A 17808-nucleotide genomic window follows, 5' to 3' on the forward strand; every position below is an offset into this window, starting at 1 on the left:
GCATCAGCTAGCAGGCAGCGCTCTGCTTTTCTCCTAGAGCTGATGTGGCTCATCCTGGTAGCAGCTCCACTTCAGGATTGGTGGCTGCAGAGGAGTCACGTTTTGCTTCAGTGAGAGTTTCAGGAATTAACTCTCTACATCCTGCAGTTGCCTCTGTCTGAAACCACCCTTCTGCCCTCCCTGGTATTTCTTCCTGAAGAGCAGGTAGAGGCTAGCTAGCTGTTGGGACTGCTGAACCTTGTGCAATATCGCTTTAAGAAACAGCTCCTGGGTACAGGATGTCTTCTATGGGAAACCAATGCTAGGAAACTGAAGGTGGGAACTAGAGCCCTCATGTTGTGCTCTCCCGTACTTAGCTGGATTTCTTGTGCCCTCTCCTCTGTATCCATTATTTATTTGAACTTAGGATTCATCTGTACTTCTAGATGAGATCACTTCAACACTGTTATATTTGTAGTGTCCAGTGTGTTGAGTGTGGATGTGGGAAGCCGTAAGTTGACCCTTCATCCTTCCACCCGACCAATACACTGGTAAGACGTGGTGTGTGGCCTTAGACATGTCACAGGTAAGCCTATACCACGGTGGTTGTGAGGCTGAAGGACAATTTTGAGCATCTTGGTGGAAGGGCAAGTAACAAATTTATCAAGCAAACAAAATCTAGGCAAGGATAAGAGAGAACGACACAAGTTACCTACAATATAATCCTAAGCAGAGGACCTCCAAGCAGGGTCACATTGTTCTCAGTTCAATGGAAGTAATGGCCCTAGAAGGGCATAACTCTGTTTAGGATTCCACTGTTAGTGTTGCCTTGAAAAGGTATAGAAGTAGGGTGTGAATATCTTGCTCCACTTCCTTTCTCTCCTCCCAGTGCAAATGAAGCACCCTGAGTCTGCAGTCACACCAGCATCCAGGTTGCCCTGGAGGGCTGTGGAATTACTATGGAGTTTCCATGTGACATGCATCACTAGGAGTCAGAAACTGTTGGAGATTCATCATTCATAGAGAGATTAATACAATCTTTGTTTTTTCTCTTTGCAGACATTATCAGATCCATCAGGCTGTTTACCATGCTGTGCCGAACTGCTCTCCTCCCTTCCCTGCGATCCCCAGGACGATTCTGGCGCCAGTCTGATGTAGCTGGTTCCCATCCTTGTATGTATCAGGAGGGCTTCTTCTGTTATGCTGAATAGTTGGGACATGCTCAGACATTAAAGTTTGGGCAAGATTCCAAATCTGGTGCCTGGTCTGCTGGCCAGAATGGCAGAAAGGTGTTCTTGGCAGTGGCCTGTGTGTACTGTGCCCCCTAGTGCCCTGCTGAAGTATTGACTGAGAATGGAGAAAAATTACCATAATCAGCCTGTGCAGTTCTTTTGACTTGACTGGTGTTCAGTCTAAGCAGTACATCCCTTTGCTAAAGCTGGAAAATGTATAGTTCCACTGCCTTATTGCCACTCATTATGCCCCATTGTCCTCACATTGCACAAACATTAATACTGGTTAAAAAGTGCATGAGGATGAGTGAGGGACTTGTCTTGTGCCTGCAAGCTTTTATATAGATTTTCCACCTTGCCACTGAATGCAGCTGAGAATGTGAAAGTCTAAGCTTGCAGTGTGTAGAAGTAATCTGATTTACTTTTCTTTGACAGAAGCAAGTTGTGGTGTCAGTTCACAGAGATGGGGCAAAGTAGCCCACATCCTTAAAATATTTGGGTTGTGCTGTACCCCAGATTGTAGTCCCACCCTCCACGTAGTGTATGTCTGAGTAATGTATAAAAACCCAACCCAGATCTCACAACCTTTTCCTCAAAATATTGTGATCTCCATAAGTAATGGAGTATTTCCTTCAACAAAGAAGCTGGCCTCCCAGAAGTTACTTGGGTTGATGTTTTCTCCGACTTTTTGAATACTTGCCAGATGCAGGAAGTATGGTACAGATTTTTCAACAGAACTGAAAGAGGGCAGTAGGATCTACAGCTAGGTATGTTTACCTGATGATTTTGTTGTGTTCCAATTATAGGTTTACTGGCCCCTAACCTGGTCTTAAGGAATACGTCTGCCCGAGGCTGGAGTAACATCCCATTTATTACTGTACCTCTCAGTCGAACTCACGGCAAGTCATTTGCCCACCGTAGTGAGCTAAAGCATGCCAAGAGGATTGTAGTGAAGCTAGGGAGTGCTGTGGTGACACGAGGTGATGAGTGTGGCTTGGCCTTGGGGCGACTGGCATCTATTGTTGAACAGGTAAGTAGGGTGGTTGGCTACTTGCTGAGCTCATAGTGGGAATCCAGTGGAGCAGGTATTTGGTTGAGAGAAACACTCCTAGGTCATGCTTTTAAGGTTCCCACCAACACAAATTCCATCAGTAAACTCCCCTGTGATACCAGCAATAGTCAAGGAGGTGCCTTTTTTTTTCTCTCGGCATAGTAGCCACTGTCATGTAAGGGGAGGGAAGGCTGACTTATTCCAAAGGATAAGGAATTGTCCTTAACATACTGTATCAGTCTTTTTATTAATTCTGGTAGGTACTAGGCAGCTCCAAAGAGAAGATAGGAAAGCTGATATTCTTAGCATTTTGTTATATGTAGTGGTTCTGTGGGAAAGCTTTTCTGCTGTCTACAGGAGCAGGATATGGTGGCCCTTAAAACATACAAAGGGAGGAGGCCTCTGAGACCAGTCTTACTTCCAGCTCCTTTTTGCCCTACAGGTATCAATGCTGCAAAATCAAGGCCGGGAGATGATGATTGTCACCAGCGGGGCTGTGGCCTTTGGAAAGCAGCGGCTCCGCCATGAAATCTTGCTCTCTCAGAGTGTGAGGCAGGCACTCCACTCTGGCCAGAACCAGCTCAAGGACATGGTGAGTAACCAAGAGCAGTGCCCTTTTTACCTCAGGAACCATCATGGCTAGCTGACATGTTCTTTGTCTTTTGACCCATGCAGGCTGTTCCTATGCTGGAGGCCCGAGCCTGTGCTGCTGCTGGTCAGAGTGGGCTGATGGCTCTGTATGAGGCTATGTTCACACAGTACAGCATCTGTGCAGCACAGGTAAGAAGCTTTAGTACATGTTTTGTGATCTCTCTCTTAGCCGTCCAGTATCTGTCTTTGGGTTCTTGATCTCCAGAATGGATGTTTTTGGGCATAGTATGGAACACTTCCTGCCATCACTTTTGGAGTCTGGCCATGCTTTCTCCCCATTTCTCATTCTGTTCCCCTGCCCATTCAGTGCCTGTCATGACATTCAAAAGTCATGATGAGTCTGGAATGATATCAACTGAGTGGATTGCATGTGATGGCCCAAAGTTTGACTTTGGACCATCGCATGCAAGAGAAGGGATACAGTGATCATGGGAGAGTTCAATTACCTGGACATCTGTTGGAAGTCCAACTCTGTTAAAATGAAAAGTCAAATAGATTCCTGACTTGTCTTGCTGACAACTTCCTTTCCCAAGGGGATCTGCTGTCTTGAATTTGATTCTCACCAACAAGGAAGAATTGATTGAAGAAGTGGAAATAGTGGGCACCCTGAGCAGTAGTGACCACGTGATTTTGGAATTTACAGTCTTAGGGAAGGGAAAAGCTATACATAGTCAGACTTATAGGTTGGACTTCAGAAAGGCAAACTTTGATAAACTTAGAACTATGCTGGGTAAAATACCATGGTCAGAAATACTTAGGAAGAAGGGTTCAGGAGGGGTGGGAGTTTCTTAAAAGCAAAATACTGAAAGCGCAATCACAGACGATTCCTATGAGAAGGAAAAATGGAAAAAGCCTAAAGAAGCCGAGTTGACTCCATAAACAGCTCTCTAAAGACTTGAGAAATACAAAAGACTCCTTTAGGAACTGGAAGGAGGGCCTTATAACCAAGGATGAATATAAACAAATCACCAGTGCTTGAAGAGAAAAAGTTAGGAAAGCTAAAGCTCAGTATGAGCTTAGGCTGGCCAAAGATGCTAAAAACAACAAAAAAGAATTCTTATGTTCAGAGTAAGAAAAAGAGCAAGGACATGGTAGGCCCATTGTGAGGGCAAGAAGGTGAAATTGTAACAGATAATGAAGAGAGGGCGGAACTGCTGAATTCCTACTTTTCCTCAGTCTTTTCTGAGGGAAACGGTGCTCAACATGGCAAAAACAGAGCATACAAGGAGGGTATGAAGTTCCAACCTAGGATCAGCATAGGGGTAGTACATAAACACCTAGTTTCTTTAAATGAAACTAGGTCCTCAGGGCCAGATGAATTGCATTCAAGGGTTCTAAAAGAGCTTGTGGATGTAATATCTGAGCCTCTGGCTATTATTTTTGAGAATTCTTGGAGAACAGGAGAGGTGCCAGAAGATTGGCAAATGTTGTCCCCATCTTCAAGAAGGGGAAAAAAGAGGATCCGGGTAACTACCAACCCATCAGTTTGACGTCTATACCTGGAAAAATTTTAGAACAAATCATCAAATAGTCGGTCCTGGAACATTTAGAAAGAATGGATGTGATTACTAAGAGCCAGCATGGGTTTCTCAAGAACAAGTCGTGTCAGTCTAACCTGATCTCTTTTTTTGAGGAAATGACTACCTTACTGGATCAGGGGAATGCTGTAGACATTGTTTATCTTGATTTCAGTAAGGCTTTTGATAAGGTTCTACATACTATCCTTGTTGAAAAGTTGGTAAAATGTGATTTGGATCCTGTTACCATTAGGTGGATCTGTAACTGGTTGACAGATCGCACCCAAAGAGTGCTTGTGAATGGTTCCTCATCCTCTTGGAGAGGAGTGACAAGTGGAGTGCCTCAAGGATCTGTCCTGGGACCTGTTTTGTTTGACATCTTTATTAATGATTTGGATGATGGAATAGAGGGAATGCTTATTAAATTTGCCGATGATACTAAATTGGGAGGGGTTGCAAATACAGTAAAAGACAGAAACAGTATACAGGATGGCCTTGGCAGGCTGGAAAACTGGGCTAAAATCAATAAAATGAATTTTAACAGGAATAAATGTAAAGTTCTGCATTTAGGTAGGAAAAATCCAATGCATGGTTATAGGATGGGGGAGACTTGTCTTAGAAGTAATATGTACGAAAAGGTTCTAGGGGTCTTAGTGGATAATACGCTGAACATGAATTAACAGTGTGATATGGTGGCTAAAAAGGCAAATGCAATTTTGGGTTGTATCAACAGAAGTATAGTGTCCAGATCACGTGATGTGATTGTATCGCTTTACTCTGCTCTGGTAAGACCTCACCTGGAGTATTGTGTTCAGTTTTGAGCACCACATTTTAAGAAGGATGTAGACAAGCTGGAACAGGTCTAGAGGAGGGCAATGAAGATGGTGAGGGGTTTGGAGACCAAGTCCTGTGAGGAAAGGTTGAAGAAGCTGGGAATGTTTAGCCTGGAGAGGAGGTGACTGAGAGGTGATATTATCACCGTCTTCAAGTACTTGAAAGGCTGTCATAGAGGATGGTGTGGAATTGTTTTCTGTGGTCCCAGAAGGTAGGACCAGAACCAATGGGTTGAAGTTAAATCAAAAGAGTTTCTGGCTCAACATTAGAAAGAACTTCCTGACAGAGCAATTCCTCAGTGAAACAGGCTTCCTCAGGAGGTGGTGGGCTCTCCTTCCTTGGAGGTTATTAAACTGAGGCTAGATGGCCATCTGACAGCAATGAAGATCCTGTGAATTTAGGGGAAGGTGTTTGTATGCAGGGGGTTGGACTGGATGACCCTGGAGGTCCCTTCCAACTCTATGATTCTATGACTTAGGGGGTTTGTTTCCTTGCTCCAGGAATCTGGAGACTTTGCATTATGTCTGAGTACAAATATAGATTTTGAGTCCAGTGGCGTTTTTAAGACCAACAAATGAGTACAAATATGTACTTACACCAGGATGCCTTTGTTAATACTTGCCATATGCATTGGTAATTGTGTTTTTATATCAGCATATGCATACTTTTCATTTTTGAACATGTTATGGATTCAGCAGGTGTGTTAGAGATGTGTGCAATCCTGTAATATGTGTTCTTGAATGTTTAAGGTGAGATGCATTTCAGCGTCCTGAGTCTAAGAGACTGTGCAGGTATCTCCACTTCAATTTCCACTATTTCCCAGCCTTGACAGATTTCATACTTAGTTACTAGAAACATTGCTGATTTTTTTTAACATTCTTGCACCTGAAATCTGTGTGTTTTGTGTTTATAAGAAATGTGTGAGCTTCTCCCACTCCAGTTCCATTTGGGAACGGGGGGAAAATGTATCCTGAATCTTCTGTCCACTCTGATTAACTTGCAGCCAATGCTTCCTAATTTTATCTGCCTTAACACACATACACACAAATGCATCAGGGCCAGTTCAGTCCAATTCTCCATCTCATATGTTGCTGTTTTGGGTATGGCATTAAAACCACAAGCATAACAGTGACTGCTTAATAGCTCAAAGAAAATCAGTACAAATGAACACTTCAGCACGTGCTTATATATTTGCATCCTCAATTTATAATTTATGTCTTTCGTGGCTCCTTGCTTTGTTGACTTTGGTGGTGGATAGCTTTTGTCAGAGCAGGTCTTTTCTTCTTTCCAGATTTTAGTCACCAACTTGGATTTCCATGACGAGCAGAAACGTAGAAATTTAAATGGGACATTGCATGAGCTACTACGGATGAACATTGTCCCCATTATCAACACAAATGATGCTGTGGTTCCTCCCCCAGAACCAAACAGTGACCTGCAGGGGGTAAACGTGGGTAGCGATTGCAGTGGGTGGGTGGTGTTCGCTGGTTTGCAGATCTGCTAATGCACTAACATCAAACCGCAGTGCATGCTAACATTGTGATAGCCTGAATTCCTCCAAGGTGCCTGCTATGATGTGGTGGTGAGTGGACTCCACTGGTGCTAGCATGCTTGCCTTGCTATTTGTGGATGCAGTGCATTGGGTGGGATTGTTAACAGTTTTTGGTGCTGCTTGCAAAGCTGAGTATTGAGTTGATGATGCTAGCATGGTTCTGCACTGTGCATAGATGGTGCCACTGGCATTATGCCTTTCTTTTCTATGAACTGGTTGGGTGTGTGGCATTTCCTACCTGGCTAGTTTTGCTGACTTCTGTGTGTATTGCAGGTGATTAGTGTGAAAGACAATGACAGTTTAGCAGCGCGGCTAGCTGTGGAAATGAAAACTGATCTACTGATTGTTCTTTCGGATGTTGAAGGTATGCAAGCTAGCTAAACCACCAATAAAAAGATAAAGGTAGATCCCTGTGCAAGCACCAGTCATTTTCGACTCTGGGGTGACGTTGCTTTCACAAAATTTTCACGGCAGACTTTTTATGGGGTGGTTTGCCATTGCCTTCCCCAGTCATCTGCACTTTCCCCCCAGCAAGTTGGATACTCATTTGACTGACCTTGGAAGGATGGAAGGCTGAGTCAAGCTGGCTACCTGAACCCAGCTTCTGCCAGGATCAAACTCAGGTTGTGAGCAGAGATCTCAGACTGCAGTAGTGAAGCTTTACCACTCTGCGCCACGGGTGTGCTTACTGAAGAATTCTAAACTGGGAAGAACTGTCCTGGGAATTACCTTAAGATATCTGTGATTGCCATATGCCCAAGGCAGTGTTCATAAAATACATGTGCAAAGGAGGGAAGTACATGTGATCTTATTTTTGCCAGTAAGAAAAATTACTGTAAATCATTATTACTTAGTTGGAATTAAGGTGGCAATCTTCCCAGGGTACATGATCTCAAAACAAGCAGGTATAACTTTTGTCTTAGCAGCATCATGTTCCTCCGTTTGGTTCTAAATAGAGACTCTTGCTTTTTGTGTCTCAATGCCTTGGCTTCTGAGAAATGGCTGTTGCCTGGATCCTGACAGTGCAGTCCCTACTATGCAAAGCACCAAGCTGTCTCATATATTTTCTTTGGAACAGTGCAAACAAGCATAATTTTACCTAATTTTCATCCTCCCATTTCAGGACTTTTTGATAGTCCCCCAGGATCAGATGATGCAAAACTGATTGATATATTTTATCCTGGAGACCAGCAGTCGGTGACATTTGGAACCAAATCACGGGTGGGGATGGGAGGCATGGAGGCCAAGGTTGGTTCAAGCTTCTCAATCATTTGCTTTGTCTTGTGTTGGAAGCAGAAGTTTGTAACAGAACAGTTTGTTGATCCCTTTCTTTCTGGGAATAAAACCATGCTTTTATTTCCTGTGCTATGACCAAGAGAAAGACTGAGGTTGTAAGCTGTTTGGAACAAGGTTGCCTCTGGTTTAATGGTGTGCACTGGGAGTCTTCATCCTTGATGTGTTTCTAGATTCTTGTATAATTTGAGGTGTGTGTGTGTGTATTGAGTGCTGTCAAGTCACTTCCAACTTATGGCAACCCTGTGAATTAATAGTCTCTAACATCCTGTCATTAACAGCCTTGCTCAGGTCCTGCAAACTGAAGGCTGTGGCTGCCTTGAGTGAGTCAATCCATTTCATTGGGTCTTCCTCTTTTCTAATGCCTTCAACTTTTCCTAGCATTATTGTCTTTTCCAGTGACTCTTGTCTTCTTATGAAGTAACCAGAGTATGATACCCCCAGTTTAGTCATTTTAGCTTCTAGGGAGAGTTTAGGCTTGATTTGATCTAGAACCCACTTTGTCTTTTTGGTAATCCATAGTATGTCTAAACTCTTCCAACACCACATTTCAAAGGAATCAACTTTCTTTTTGCCTGCTGCTTCATTCTCCAGCTTTCACAAGCATACATAGTAATGGGGAATACTACAGTATGAGTGATCTTGGTCACCAGCAACACATCCTTACACTCAAGGATCTTTTCTAGCTCCTTCGTGGTTGCCCTTCCCAGTCTCAATCTCCTTCTGATATCTTGGTTGCAGTCTCCCTTTTGGTTGATGATTGAGTCAAGGAATAGAAAACTTTTAACAATTTATATGTTGATAACATTGTATACATTTAATTCTAAAGCATGGAGCCTACCATTTGCCAATAGAGCGCACAAGGGAAGTTAGCAAAGAACAATGTCTCCTGGTGACCATGTGAATGTTTGTAATATCCTTCTTTGTAGGTGAAAGCTGCTCTGTGGGCTCTCCAGGGAGGTACCTCGGTAGTGATTGCCAATGGAACCCATCCCAAGATCTCTGGCCATGTCATCACAGACATTGTAGAAGGGAAAAAAGTTGGCACATTTTTTTCCGAGGTGAAGCCTGCAGGTAAGTTGTAGTTCTCTGGACTGCCGTTGGTGGGGAAAGCAGAATGGTGCTCAGTCACAGTCTTCAGGAGGCTTTGGACCATGCAGTTGTAGGGTAATTTGACTGTAGATCCAAAGAGGCATGAAAGAGTGACAGGAGGGTGAAAAAAATGCTTCTGAATTTGTTGACCTTTGAATTCCATCAAAAATGATCAAAAGGGCCTTTGTTATTAAGAACATAAGAAAAGCCATGTTGGATCAGGCCAATGGCCCATCCAGTCCAACACTCTGTATCACACAGTGGTCAATTTTTTTATATATATATAAACACTGTGGCTAATAGCCACTGGTGGACCTCTGCTCCATATTTTTATTTAACCCCCTTTTGAAGCTGGCTATGCTTGTAGCCGCCACCACCTCCTGTGGCAGTGAATTCCACATGTTAATCACCCTTTGGATGAAGAAGTACCTCCTTTTATCCATTCTAACCGGACTGCTCAGCAATTTCATTGAATGCCCACGAATTCTTGTATTGTGAGAAAGGGAGAAAAGTACTTCTTTCTCTACTTTCTCCATCCCATGCATAATCTTGTAAACCTCTATCATGTCACCCCGCAGTTGACGTTTCTCCAAGCTAAAGAGCCTCAAGCGTTTTAACCTTTCTTCATAGGGAAAGTGTTCCAAACTTTTTATCATTCTAGTTGCCCTTTTCTGCACTTTTTTCAATGCTATAATATCCTTTTTGAGGTGCGGTGACCAGAATTGCACACAGTATTCCAAATGAGACCGCACCATCGATTTATAAAGGGGCATTATGATACTGGCTGATATGTTTTCAATTCCCTTCCTAATAATTCCCAGCATGGTGTTTTCCTTTTTTATTGCAATCGCACACTGTCTTGACATTTTCAATGAGTTATCTACCACGACCCCAAGATCTCTCTCTTGATCAGTCTGCCAGTTCACACCCCATCAACTTGTATTTGTAGCTGGGATTCTTGGCCCCAATGTGCATTACTTTGCACTTGGCCACATTGAACCTCATCTGCCACGTTGACGCCCACTCACCCAGCCTCAACAGATCCCTTTGGAGTTCCTCACAAGTCTCTCTGGTTCTTACCACCCTGAACAATTTAGTGTCATCTGCAAACTTGGCCACTTCACTGCCTACTCTGAACTCCAAATCATTTATGAACAAGTTAAAGAGCATGGGAATTCCATCAAATTCCCATGAGCCCTGCAGCACTCCACTGCTTACCGTCCTCCACTGCAAAGGCTGCCCATTTATACTCACTCTCTGCTTCCTATTAATTAGCCAGTTTTTGATCCACAAGAGGACCTGTCCTTTTACTCCATGACTCTTGAGCCTTTGATGAGGAACTTTATCAAAAGCTTTCTGGAAGTCAAGGTAAACAATATCTATCGGGTCTCCTTTGTCCACATGTTTGTTCACCCCCTCAAAGAAATGTAACAGGTTAGTGAGGCAAGATCTTCCCTTACAGAACCCATGCTGAGACTTCCTCAATAACTCGTGTTCATCAATGTGCCTACTCATTCTGTCCTTGATAATGGTTTCTACCAACTTTCCCGGTACTGAAGTCAGACTGACTGGCCTGTAGTTACCTGGATATCCTCTGGAACCCTTTTTAAAGATGGGGGTGACATTTGCTACCTTCCAGTCCTCAGGAACAGAGGCAGATTTCAATGAAAGATTACATATTTTTGTCAAAAGATCCACAAGTTCAACTTTGAGTTCTTTCAGAACTCTTGGATGCATGCCATCCGGACCTGGTGGCTTATTAGTTTTTAATTCGTCTATCAGTTGTAGGACCTCCTCTCTTGTCACCTGAATCTGACTCAGATCTTTCAACACCCATTCCAATATAAGTGGTTCTGGAGCAGGCAAACACTTCTCGTCTTCCACAGTGAAGACGGAGGCAAAAAATGCATTCAGCTTCTCAGCCATTTCCCTATCCTCCTTCAGTAATCCTTTGACCCCTTGGTCATCCAAGGGCCCCACTGCGTCCCTGGCTGGTTTCCTGCTTCTAATATATTTGAAGAAATTTTTATTGTTGGTCTTTATGTTTTTTGCAATATGCTCCTCATAGTCCCTTTTTGCCTCCCTGATTACAGTCTTGCATTTGATTTGCCACTGCCTGTGTTCCTGTTTATTAATTTCACTTGGACTAGCTTTCCACCGCTTAAAGGAGTCCTTCTTACCTTTTACAGCTTCCATTACTTTGTTTGTTAACCATGCAGGCCTTTTCTTATACCTGTTTGTGCCTTTCCTAACTTGTGGTATATATTTTATCTGAGCTTCCAGGATTGTAGTTTTAAATAGTCTCCAAGCTTCCCCAAGGGTTTTGACCGTATTTACTTTTCCTTTCAGTTTCCTCCTCACGTGCCTCCTCATCTCAGAGAATTTACCCCTTTTAAAGTTAAGCGTGGTTGTCGCGGTCTTTTTGGGCAACTCCCTATTTATACAAACGGTGAAATCAATAACATTATGGTCACTGCTCCCAAGTGGCGCAATCACTTTTACATCTCTCACCAAGTCTTGGGCATTACTTAGGACCAAATCCAGGATCGCCCCACCCCTGGTAGGTTCAGAGACCCTCTGCTCCATAGCACCGTCATTGAGAGCATCTAGAAACTCAATCTCTTTCTTTCGACCAGAACACATATTGACCCAATCAATCTGCGGGTAGTTAAAATCACCTATGACGACACAGTTTTTACATCTAGCCGCCATCTTTAAGCCTTCCATCATATTACGTATAATCATCCTCTGTCTTTTGATTTGGTGGGCGATAACAAACTCCCATAGTTAAATTGCCTTTTGGGTCCTCTATTTCAACCCAAGCATTTCTAGAAGGGAGTATAATTCTCTGACCTCAGTCTTACTGGACCGTATGCCCTCTCTGACATACAGAGCCACCCCACCTCCAACCCTTTCCTCCCTATCCTTCCGGTATAACTTATATCCAGGAATCACCGTGTCCCACTGATTCTCCTCATTCCACTAAGTTTCTGAAATTCCCACAATGTCTATATTTTCTCCCAACACTAAACATTTTAACTCACCAATTTTACTTTGAAGACTTCTAGCATTTGTGTACAAACATCTATAATTTCCCAGGCAAGCTAGGCCCACCACCTTCCTCCTGCCACCTCGAGACTCTGGCAGGCAGTCCATTCTGTTTGTCACCATCTCAGTGGACAACTCTGATCCATTACCCGGCAGGATTCCTTTTGGGTTGGGTCTCTTATGAAATCGATAACAAGAGTTCTAAGCTCTAAGCACCTTAAGCATTCATATTGCTCTCAGTCAACAGCATAAACTGAGAATCTAGGTCAGGAGAGTAGAAACTAGGTTAAAGTTGAGAGTTATCTAAGGACAGGATTCTCCATATATGGTATAGGTAGGAAGCAATCTTATATGGCAGAGGAAGCAAGATACTGGCCATCTGGATCTGTATCAGCAGTAACTGGAATTCATAACATTAGATAGGGTAGAGATACGTGATGTCAGTTTTCCAGGAAAAAGCCTTTAAAAGCTATACATTTTAAACAGAAGCTGCTTATCACATGAGAGGCAAGGGTCTCTATACTGCTCAGCAACCTTTGTTAATTTCAGCCTAATCTGACTAGAGACAGACTGTCCCTATGCTGGTCAGGCAAACAAATGAGACCTGGGGCTTAGATTTTAAATGGAGTCTAATAACTAATAGGATGAAGTCCCTTTTGGGACTTATATTTTTCGTTATGCTCTCTGCTTTATGCTTGACTGAATTCTACTGTGTAACTGGTTTCTGACAGTAATCTAAACTATTTTGCTTTTCTATCCATATATTTTAAGCCTTCTGTATAAAGGAGAAACTTGGAGTCTAATAAAGCCTATCTGTTATTAAGTGTGTATTAGCCTTCTGATAACTGCAGGTTGTTTTGGTTTCTGGGTTTTGTGTTTGTGTCGCTGAGGGTACAAAATAAATCCCACAACAGTTATATTTCAACATCTATCACATTTTTATTCCACCCTTCCTGTATGGTATTTGGGGCAGTGTATGTGGTTCTCTCATGCTCCACTTTAACCCCACCATAGCCCTGTGAGGTATGTTCATCTGAAAGAGAGTGACTGGACCAGGGTCACACAGTGAGCTTCTATAGCTGAGTGAGGATTTAAGCCCTGTGTTAGTGAGGAAGTGCACTTACACACAAAGCTCATACATTGAATAAAACTTTATTGGTCTTAAAAGCGCCACTGGACTCATACTTTGCAATACAGCACACTGTTATTGTCATGCAAAAGGGAAAATAGTTGTTTCTTGAATATGCACCTCCTTTCACTGGGTTTAGGAAGGGGCTAAACCTGTGAAGCAAGCAGTGGCTAGAATCATCATAGTGGTGGTGTCATGCTCCCCCCTCATTTTTCTCTTTGTAAAGGCCCTACGGTGGAACAGCAGGCTGAAATGGCCCGAACAGGAGGGAGGAGTCTAGCAGCACTGAAACCTGAACAGGTACCAGTCTACTGGATCACTTTTGAAGGCTTCATTGTGCATTTCCTGATTTATACCAAATGCAAATGGTAGGCACTAGTCCCAGACAAAGGTGTAAAACTTCTAGAAACATTATAGGGAGAGCTTTCCCATGTATATTAGTGTAAAGAGACATTTTAAGGAGAAATAAATGAATATTTGCAATAGCAAACAGGGTTCTAGTGATACCTTAAAGATGAATAAGACTTTATTCTAGCATAACGTTTCATGGACAAGCCCATTCTGTCAGATGCAGTGTAGTGATCATTACACTATCATCTCTCTAGGGAGGAGCCACTGCACTGCATCTGATAATGTGGGTGCTAGTCTAGGACACTGTATGCTGAAATAAAACCTTGTGGTACCTTAAGGATTAACTAGACTGTTTAATTTTGCTGCCACAGACTAACCTAGCTAGCTCTCTGGAATTATTTGCAATAGAAATTTTTTAAATGCAGAATTGTTTACTACTATAAGTTATAAGAGTGATAGGCTGATTAGGTTTAGTTTGACTGGTGAAAGCATACAATTTAGCATAATTCTGAAATGCATTAAGATTTTTCAATCAAAATCATAATGATCGCTTTCTCATGACCTAGCAACCTGAATGCAGATGTCTACTCAACATGATAGCTGTCCAGGCCTTAATTAGCATCCTGGTATTTTTGCCTACAAAGACAGGAGAGCTGTCATGTACTCAGAGGCCAAAATACATAATCTGTGTTTTGTGTGTTGGGTTACAAGTTGTGCAGACTTGAAACAGAGTGTGTTTGTTGAGGTTTCAGTAGCCTAGAGTACAATTTGGGTTAGCCATAGCTTTTGCCAGAGTTGTCCTTGAAAGGGCAGCTTCTGTGAGAGCTGTCTCAGCCCCACCTACCTCACAGGGTGACTGTTGTGGGGAAAGAAGATAAAGAAGATTGTAAGCCACTCCGAGACTCTGATTCAGAGAGAAGGGTGGTATATAAACCTATGGTCTTTTTCTTTAGAATCCAGGCGAATTCTGCAGGCCTCTTGAGGTAAAAATAGCTACTTTGGTCACTGTGTCATAAAATGGCCTACATCCACTTCAGCAGAAACAAGCCAGTGACTGAATTATCATGAAGATCTATTGGCAAGCAGCTACTGGGGAGCTGAGCTGGTTTTGTGGATCAAATTGAGTTGTAGATCAGACTGGTTAGGTTACCCAACAGCAGTATGACTGAGGACTAGATGAAGAACCTTGGGAGCAAGCTGGAAAAAATAATGGCCCTGACAGTGCAGCTAGTGAATGGAACATGCGATGTAGAGAGCCAGAAAGCTAGAAGTGCCCTGCTTTGCTACCCTCTTGACAGAGTAGCTTGTCATAGTTAAATGCTTTATGTTTCATGTGTGTCTTCCTATAGAGAGCAGAAATCATCTATCATCTTGCTGACCTTCTGACAGATCAGCGAGAAGAGATTCTTCAGGCAAACAAGAAGGATTTGGAGGAAGCAGAGAATAAAGGTACTGCTGGCAGAATGCTAATATATACACTGTGCTGATAGATGTGTTATGGGAACAATTACCATCAGGCCAAGGAATGATGTAGGAAATGTCTGGAGCTGCCATTCAGAGACTGGGTGAAGAAATTCTGGAAGAATCCAGAGATCTTTGGACAAGGTTTCCCTGAATCATAAGGCCCCTTGATTCCTTGCTTAAGCTTAGCACCTTTTCATAAGCTGTCTTCCCCCTTTGAAAGCATTCCCAAAGCAAGTCTCTTTGTTTTTAATTTCTGTTGGTGTGATTCTACTCAAGGAAGGCTTGTCATAGGCTTAGACCAATTCATTGTTTCTCTGGTGTTGCCCACCAGTTTAAAAGAGGCCATTGTCTACTTAACCACCAATTGAGGGAAGTCACTGTGTTCTAACCAAGGCTTTTTGGTCATACTTTATCTTAAAAATGGAAGGAAGGCACCAAGCCAAGATCAGTTGGCACTGAAACTAGCCACACAGTTATCTGATAGCGTTAGATGAAGAGAGGAAGTGGGAAGGGAAAATCAAGGGCATTTCCTTTATATAAAGCCTTACCATGGCTGGTTAGATGGTCAAAACTTAGAATGTATGAAAGGGCAGATACAGTGCTTATTCTGAGCATTGCCACATTATGAGATCTCAAACTTGACTATTGTAATCTATTGATGCAAAAGTTTGTTATTCTTTTTGTACATGCTGGCTACCCAAATTAAGAGGCCTCTTCCATCTGCTTTATGTATGGATGTGTGTTACTTGTAAATTGAGAGAATTGTGCTTTCCTGTACTCTTAATGGGTCAACACAGGAGAAGAGTTTGTGTCTATGTTTTGACCTTTTGAGGCCACAGTTAGCCTCATATGGATAATAAGTTATTTTTGTTTGGTGAGGTTGGCAGGATGGCATACATGTAGCCTGACTTCCTGGTTCAATTTCAGGGAGACTGGCCCTGCCTTTGTTGAAGAGACTCGCTCTGTCTACCTCCAAACTGAATAGTTTGGCCATTGGGCTGCGTCAGATTGCAGCATCTTCACAGGATAGTGTTGGCCGTGTTCTCAGAAGAACACTAATAGCAAAAGATCTGGAACTGGAACAAGTGACTGTGCCTATCGGAGTCTTACTGGTGATCTTTGAATCCCGGCCTGACTGTCTTCCCCAGGTATGTGACATACAGTCAGCAGGAAGGGTGATATTAATAGAGTTGACTGTAGCAGAGAAGGATTTATTATTGTGGGAAGGAAAATATAATATTAAAATGTTAGGCCCCCTATGTACCCCTGCAAAGGGCACACTAGATAAAAGATGTCCTTCATCATTTTTCACCCCCAGTTCTTGCTTGGATCAAGAGTGGGCCAGAGTGAAGTCTGGAAGTGGATAGTAAAAATTAAGATGGAGTAGGGCCAAATAAAATGGTTCCTAGCAGCAAGTACAAGTCTGACTTGCTATTTTGGGAGGTGGCTGTAGGGCATCTCCAGGCTAGAGGTTCCTCACCCCCATCCAAAACAAAGAGATATTTCTATCCACAGGGGAGCCCATAGGAATAGTAAGATTCCTTCTTATCACAAAACTCTAACACTTGGTTCCTCCCTTCCTAATCCAGTCACCATAATTGATGTACCATTCACACAGCCAGGTAGCCTTTTCTCTTCATTGATCTAGGATCATCAGCAAACATTAGCATTCTTGGAGAGATTACATCAAGAGACATTTACAGTTCCTTACACCCAGAAACCTATCCCCATACAAATATCACAACATCTTTGTCTTTTCCTGAAAGCCCTATTCAGCATTTCCTGACATATTATTTTACTCCCAGCTAATCCAATCACTACATTATTCCAAGAGGTAATCCTGTCACCCTGCCTCAGGACACGTTTTCCTCTACAAAAAATAGCACTCAAAGTTTAGTCTTTGTGTTAATGTCTTTCTGGATCTCAAACTACATGCCCAAGATGCTGGTCATCTTGCTCTCTTGGGACCACATCTGGATAAATAGCTATAATCCCCCTTGAACCCCCCCCCCCCTATAATTCCTCTCACCCCTGTACTTCTGCAATTTATGTGTGAGTGTTTGGTTTTCTGTGTGCATTTATTCCCTGTATATGTGCATTATTTTATTATTTTCTATTACTAATACAATCTTCCTTGGTTAAGCAACAGTTTGGTTAATTCTGAGAGTTCTCTAAAGGAACAATCCTGGTATATAATTTGCATAAACTTCCCCTATTACCACCTCTCACATGCCAAGGTCTCCTAAGAGCTAATATTTTCCCAAAAAATATCAGGACACCCCCACCCGCCCCTCAATTCCAGTAACAAAAGTATTGGCAACCCAAGTCTGCACACTATGGACAGGATTGGATTTGGCTGAGGGAGATCTAATTTCAGTCTCTATCTTTCCTTACAGGTATCTGCTTTGGCTATCGCCAGTGGAAATGGCTTATTGCTTAAAGGAGGAAAAGAAGCATCACACAGCAACCAAATTCTTCACCTTCTAACTCAGGAAGCCCTTTCCATCCATGGTGTTAAGGATGCAGTGCAGCTGGTGAGTCTTAGAAGCCAAAAGAAGGGAAGGGAAGTACTGATGAAACAACCTAGGAAGAGAAGCAAGCTTCAGGTTCTTGAA

At 42.7% G+C, this 17808-nt stretch overlaps 1 protein-coding gene across 2 annotated transcripts in view; it reads left to right on the forward strand.

The window, feature by feature from the left end:
* The window catches only part of ALDH18A1 (aldehyde dehydrogenase 18 family member A1), a 42913-nt gene that overhangs the window by 14856 nt on the left and 10249 nt on the right, over positions 1 to 17808 (forward strand). Inside the window, exons 2-13 of one of the 2 annotated variants that reach the window (XM_060241905.1) lie at positions 1039 to 1152; positions 2018 to 2241; positions 2705 to 2854; positions 2938 to 3042; positions 6556 to 6708; positions 7090 to 7180; positions 7940 to 8064; positions 9039 to 9183; positions 13605 to 13678; positions 15079 to 15178; positions 16121 to 16341; positions 17590 to 17727. In XM_060241905.1, coding sequence (XP_060097888.1) covers positions 1068 to 1152; positions 2018 to 2241; positions 2705 to 2854; positions 2938 to 3042; positions 6556 to 6708; positions 7090 to 7180; positions 7940 to 8064; positions 9039 to 9183; positions 13605 to 13678; positions 15079 to 15178; positions 16121 to 16341; positions 17590 to 17727 — 1611 coding nt within the window. In that variant the 5' untranslated portion in view covers positions 1039 to 1067. Of the gene's footprint in view, positions 1 to 1038; positions 1153 to 2017; positions 2242 to 2704; positions 2855 to 2937; positions 3043 to 6555; positions 6715 to 7089; positions 7181 to 7939; positions 8065 to 9038; positions 9184 to 13604; positions 13679 to 15078; positions 15179 to 16120; positions 16342 to 17589; positions 17728 to 17808 lie in introns of both variants that reach the window. The other variant, XM_060241904.1, reaches the window with a different exon arrangement.

This window comes from Heteronotia binoei, chromosome 6, assembly GCF_032191835.1.
Source record: "Heteronotia binoei isolate CCM8104 ecotype False Entrance Well chromosome 6, APGP_CSIRO_Hbin_v1, whole genome shotgun sequence".
Classification (NCBI taxonomy): Eukaryota; Metazoa; Chordata; class Lepidosauria; order Squamata; family Gekkonidae; genus Heteronotia; species Heteronotia binoei.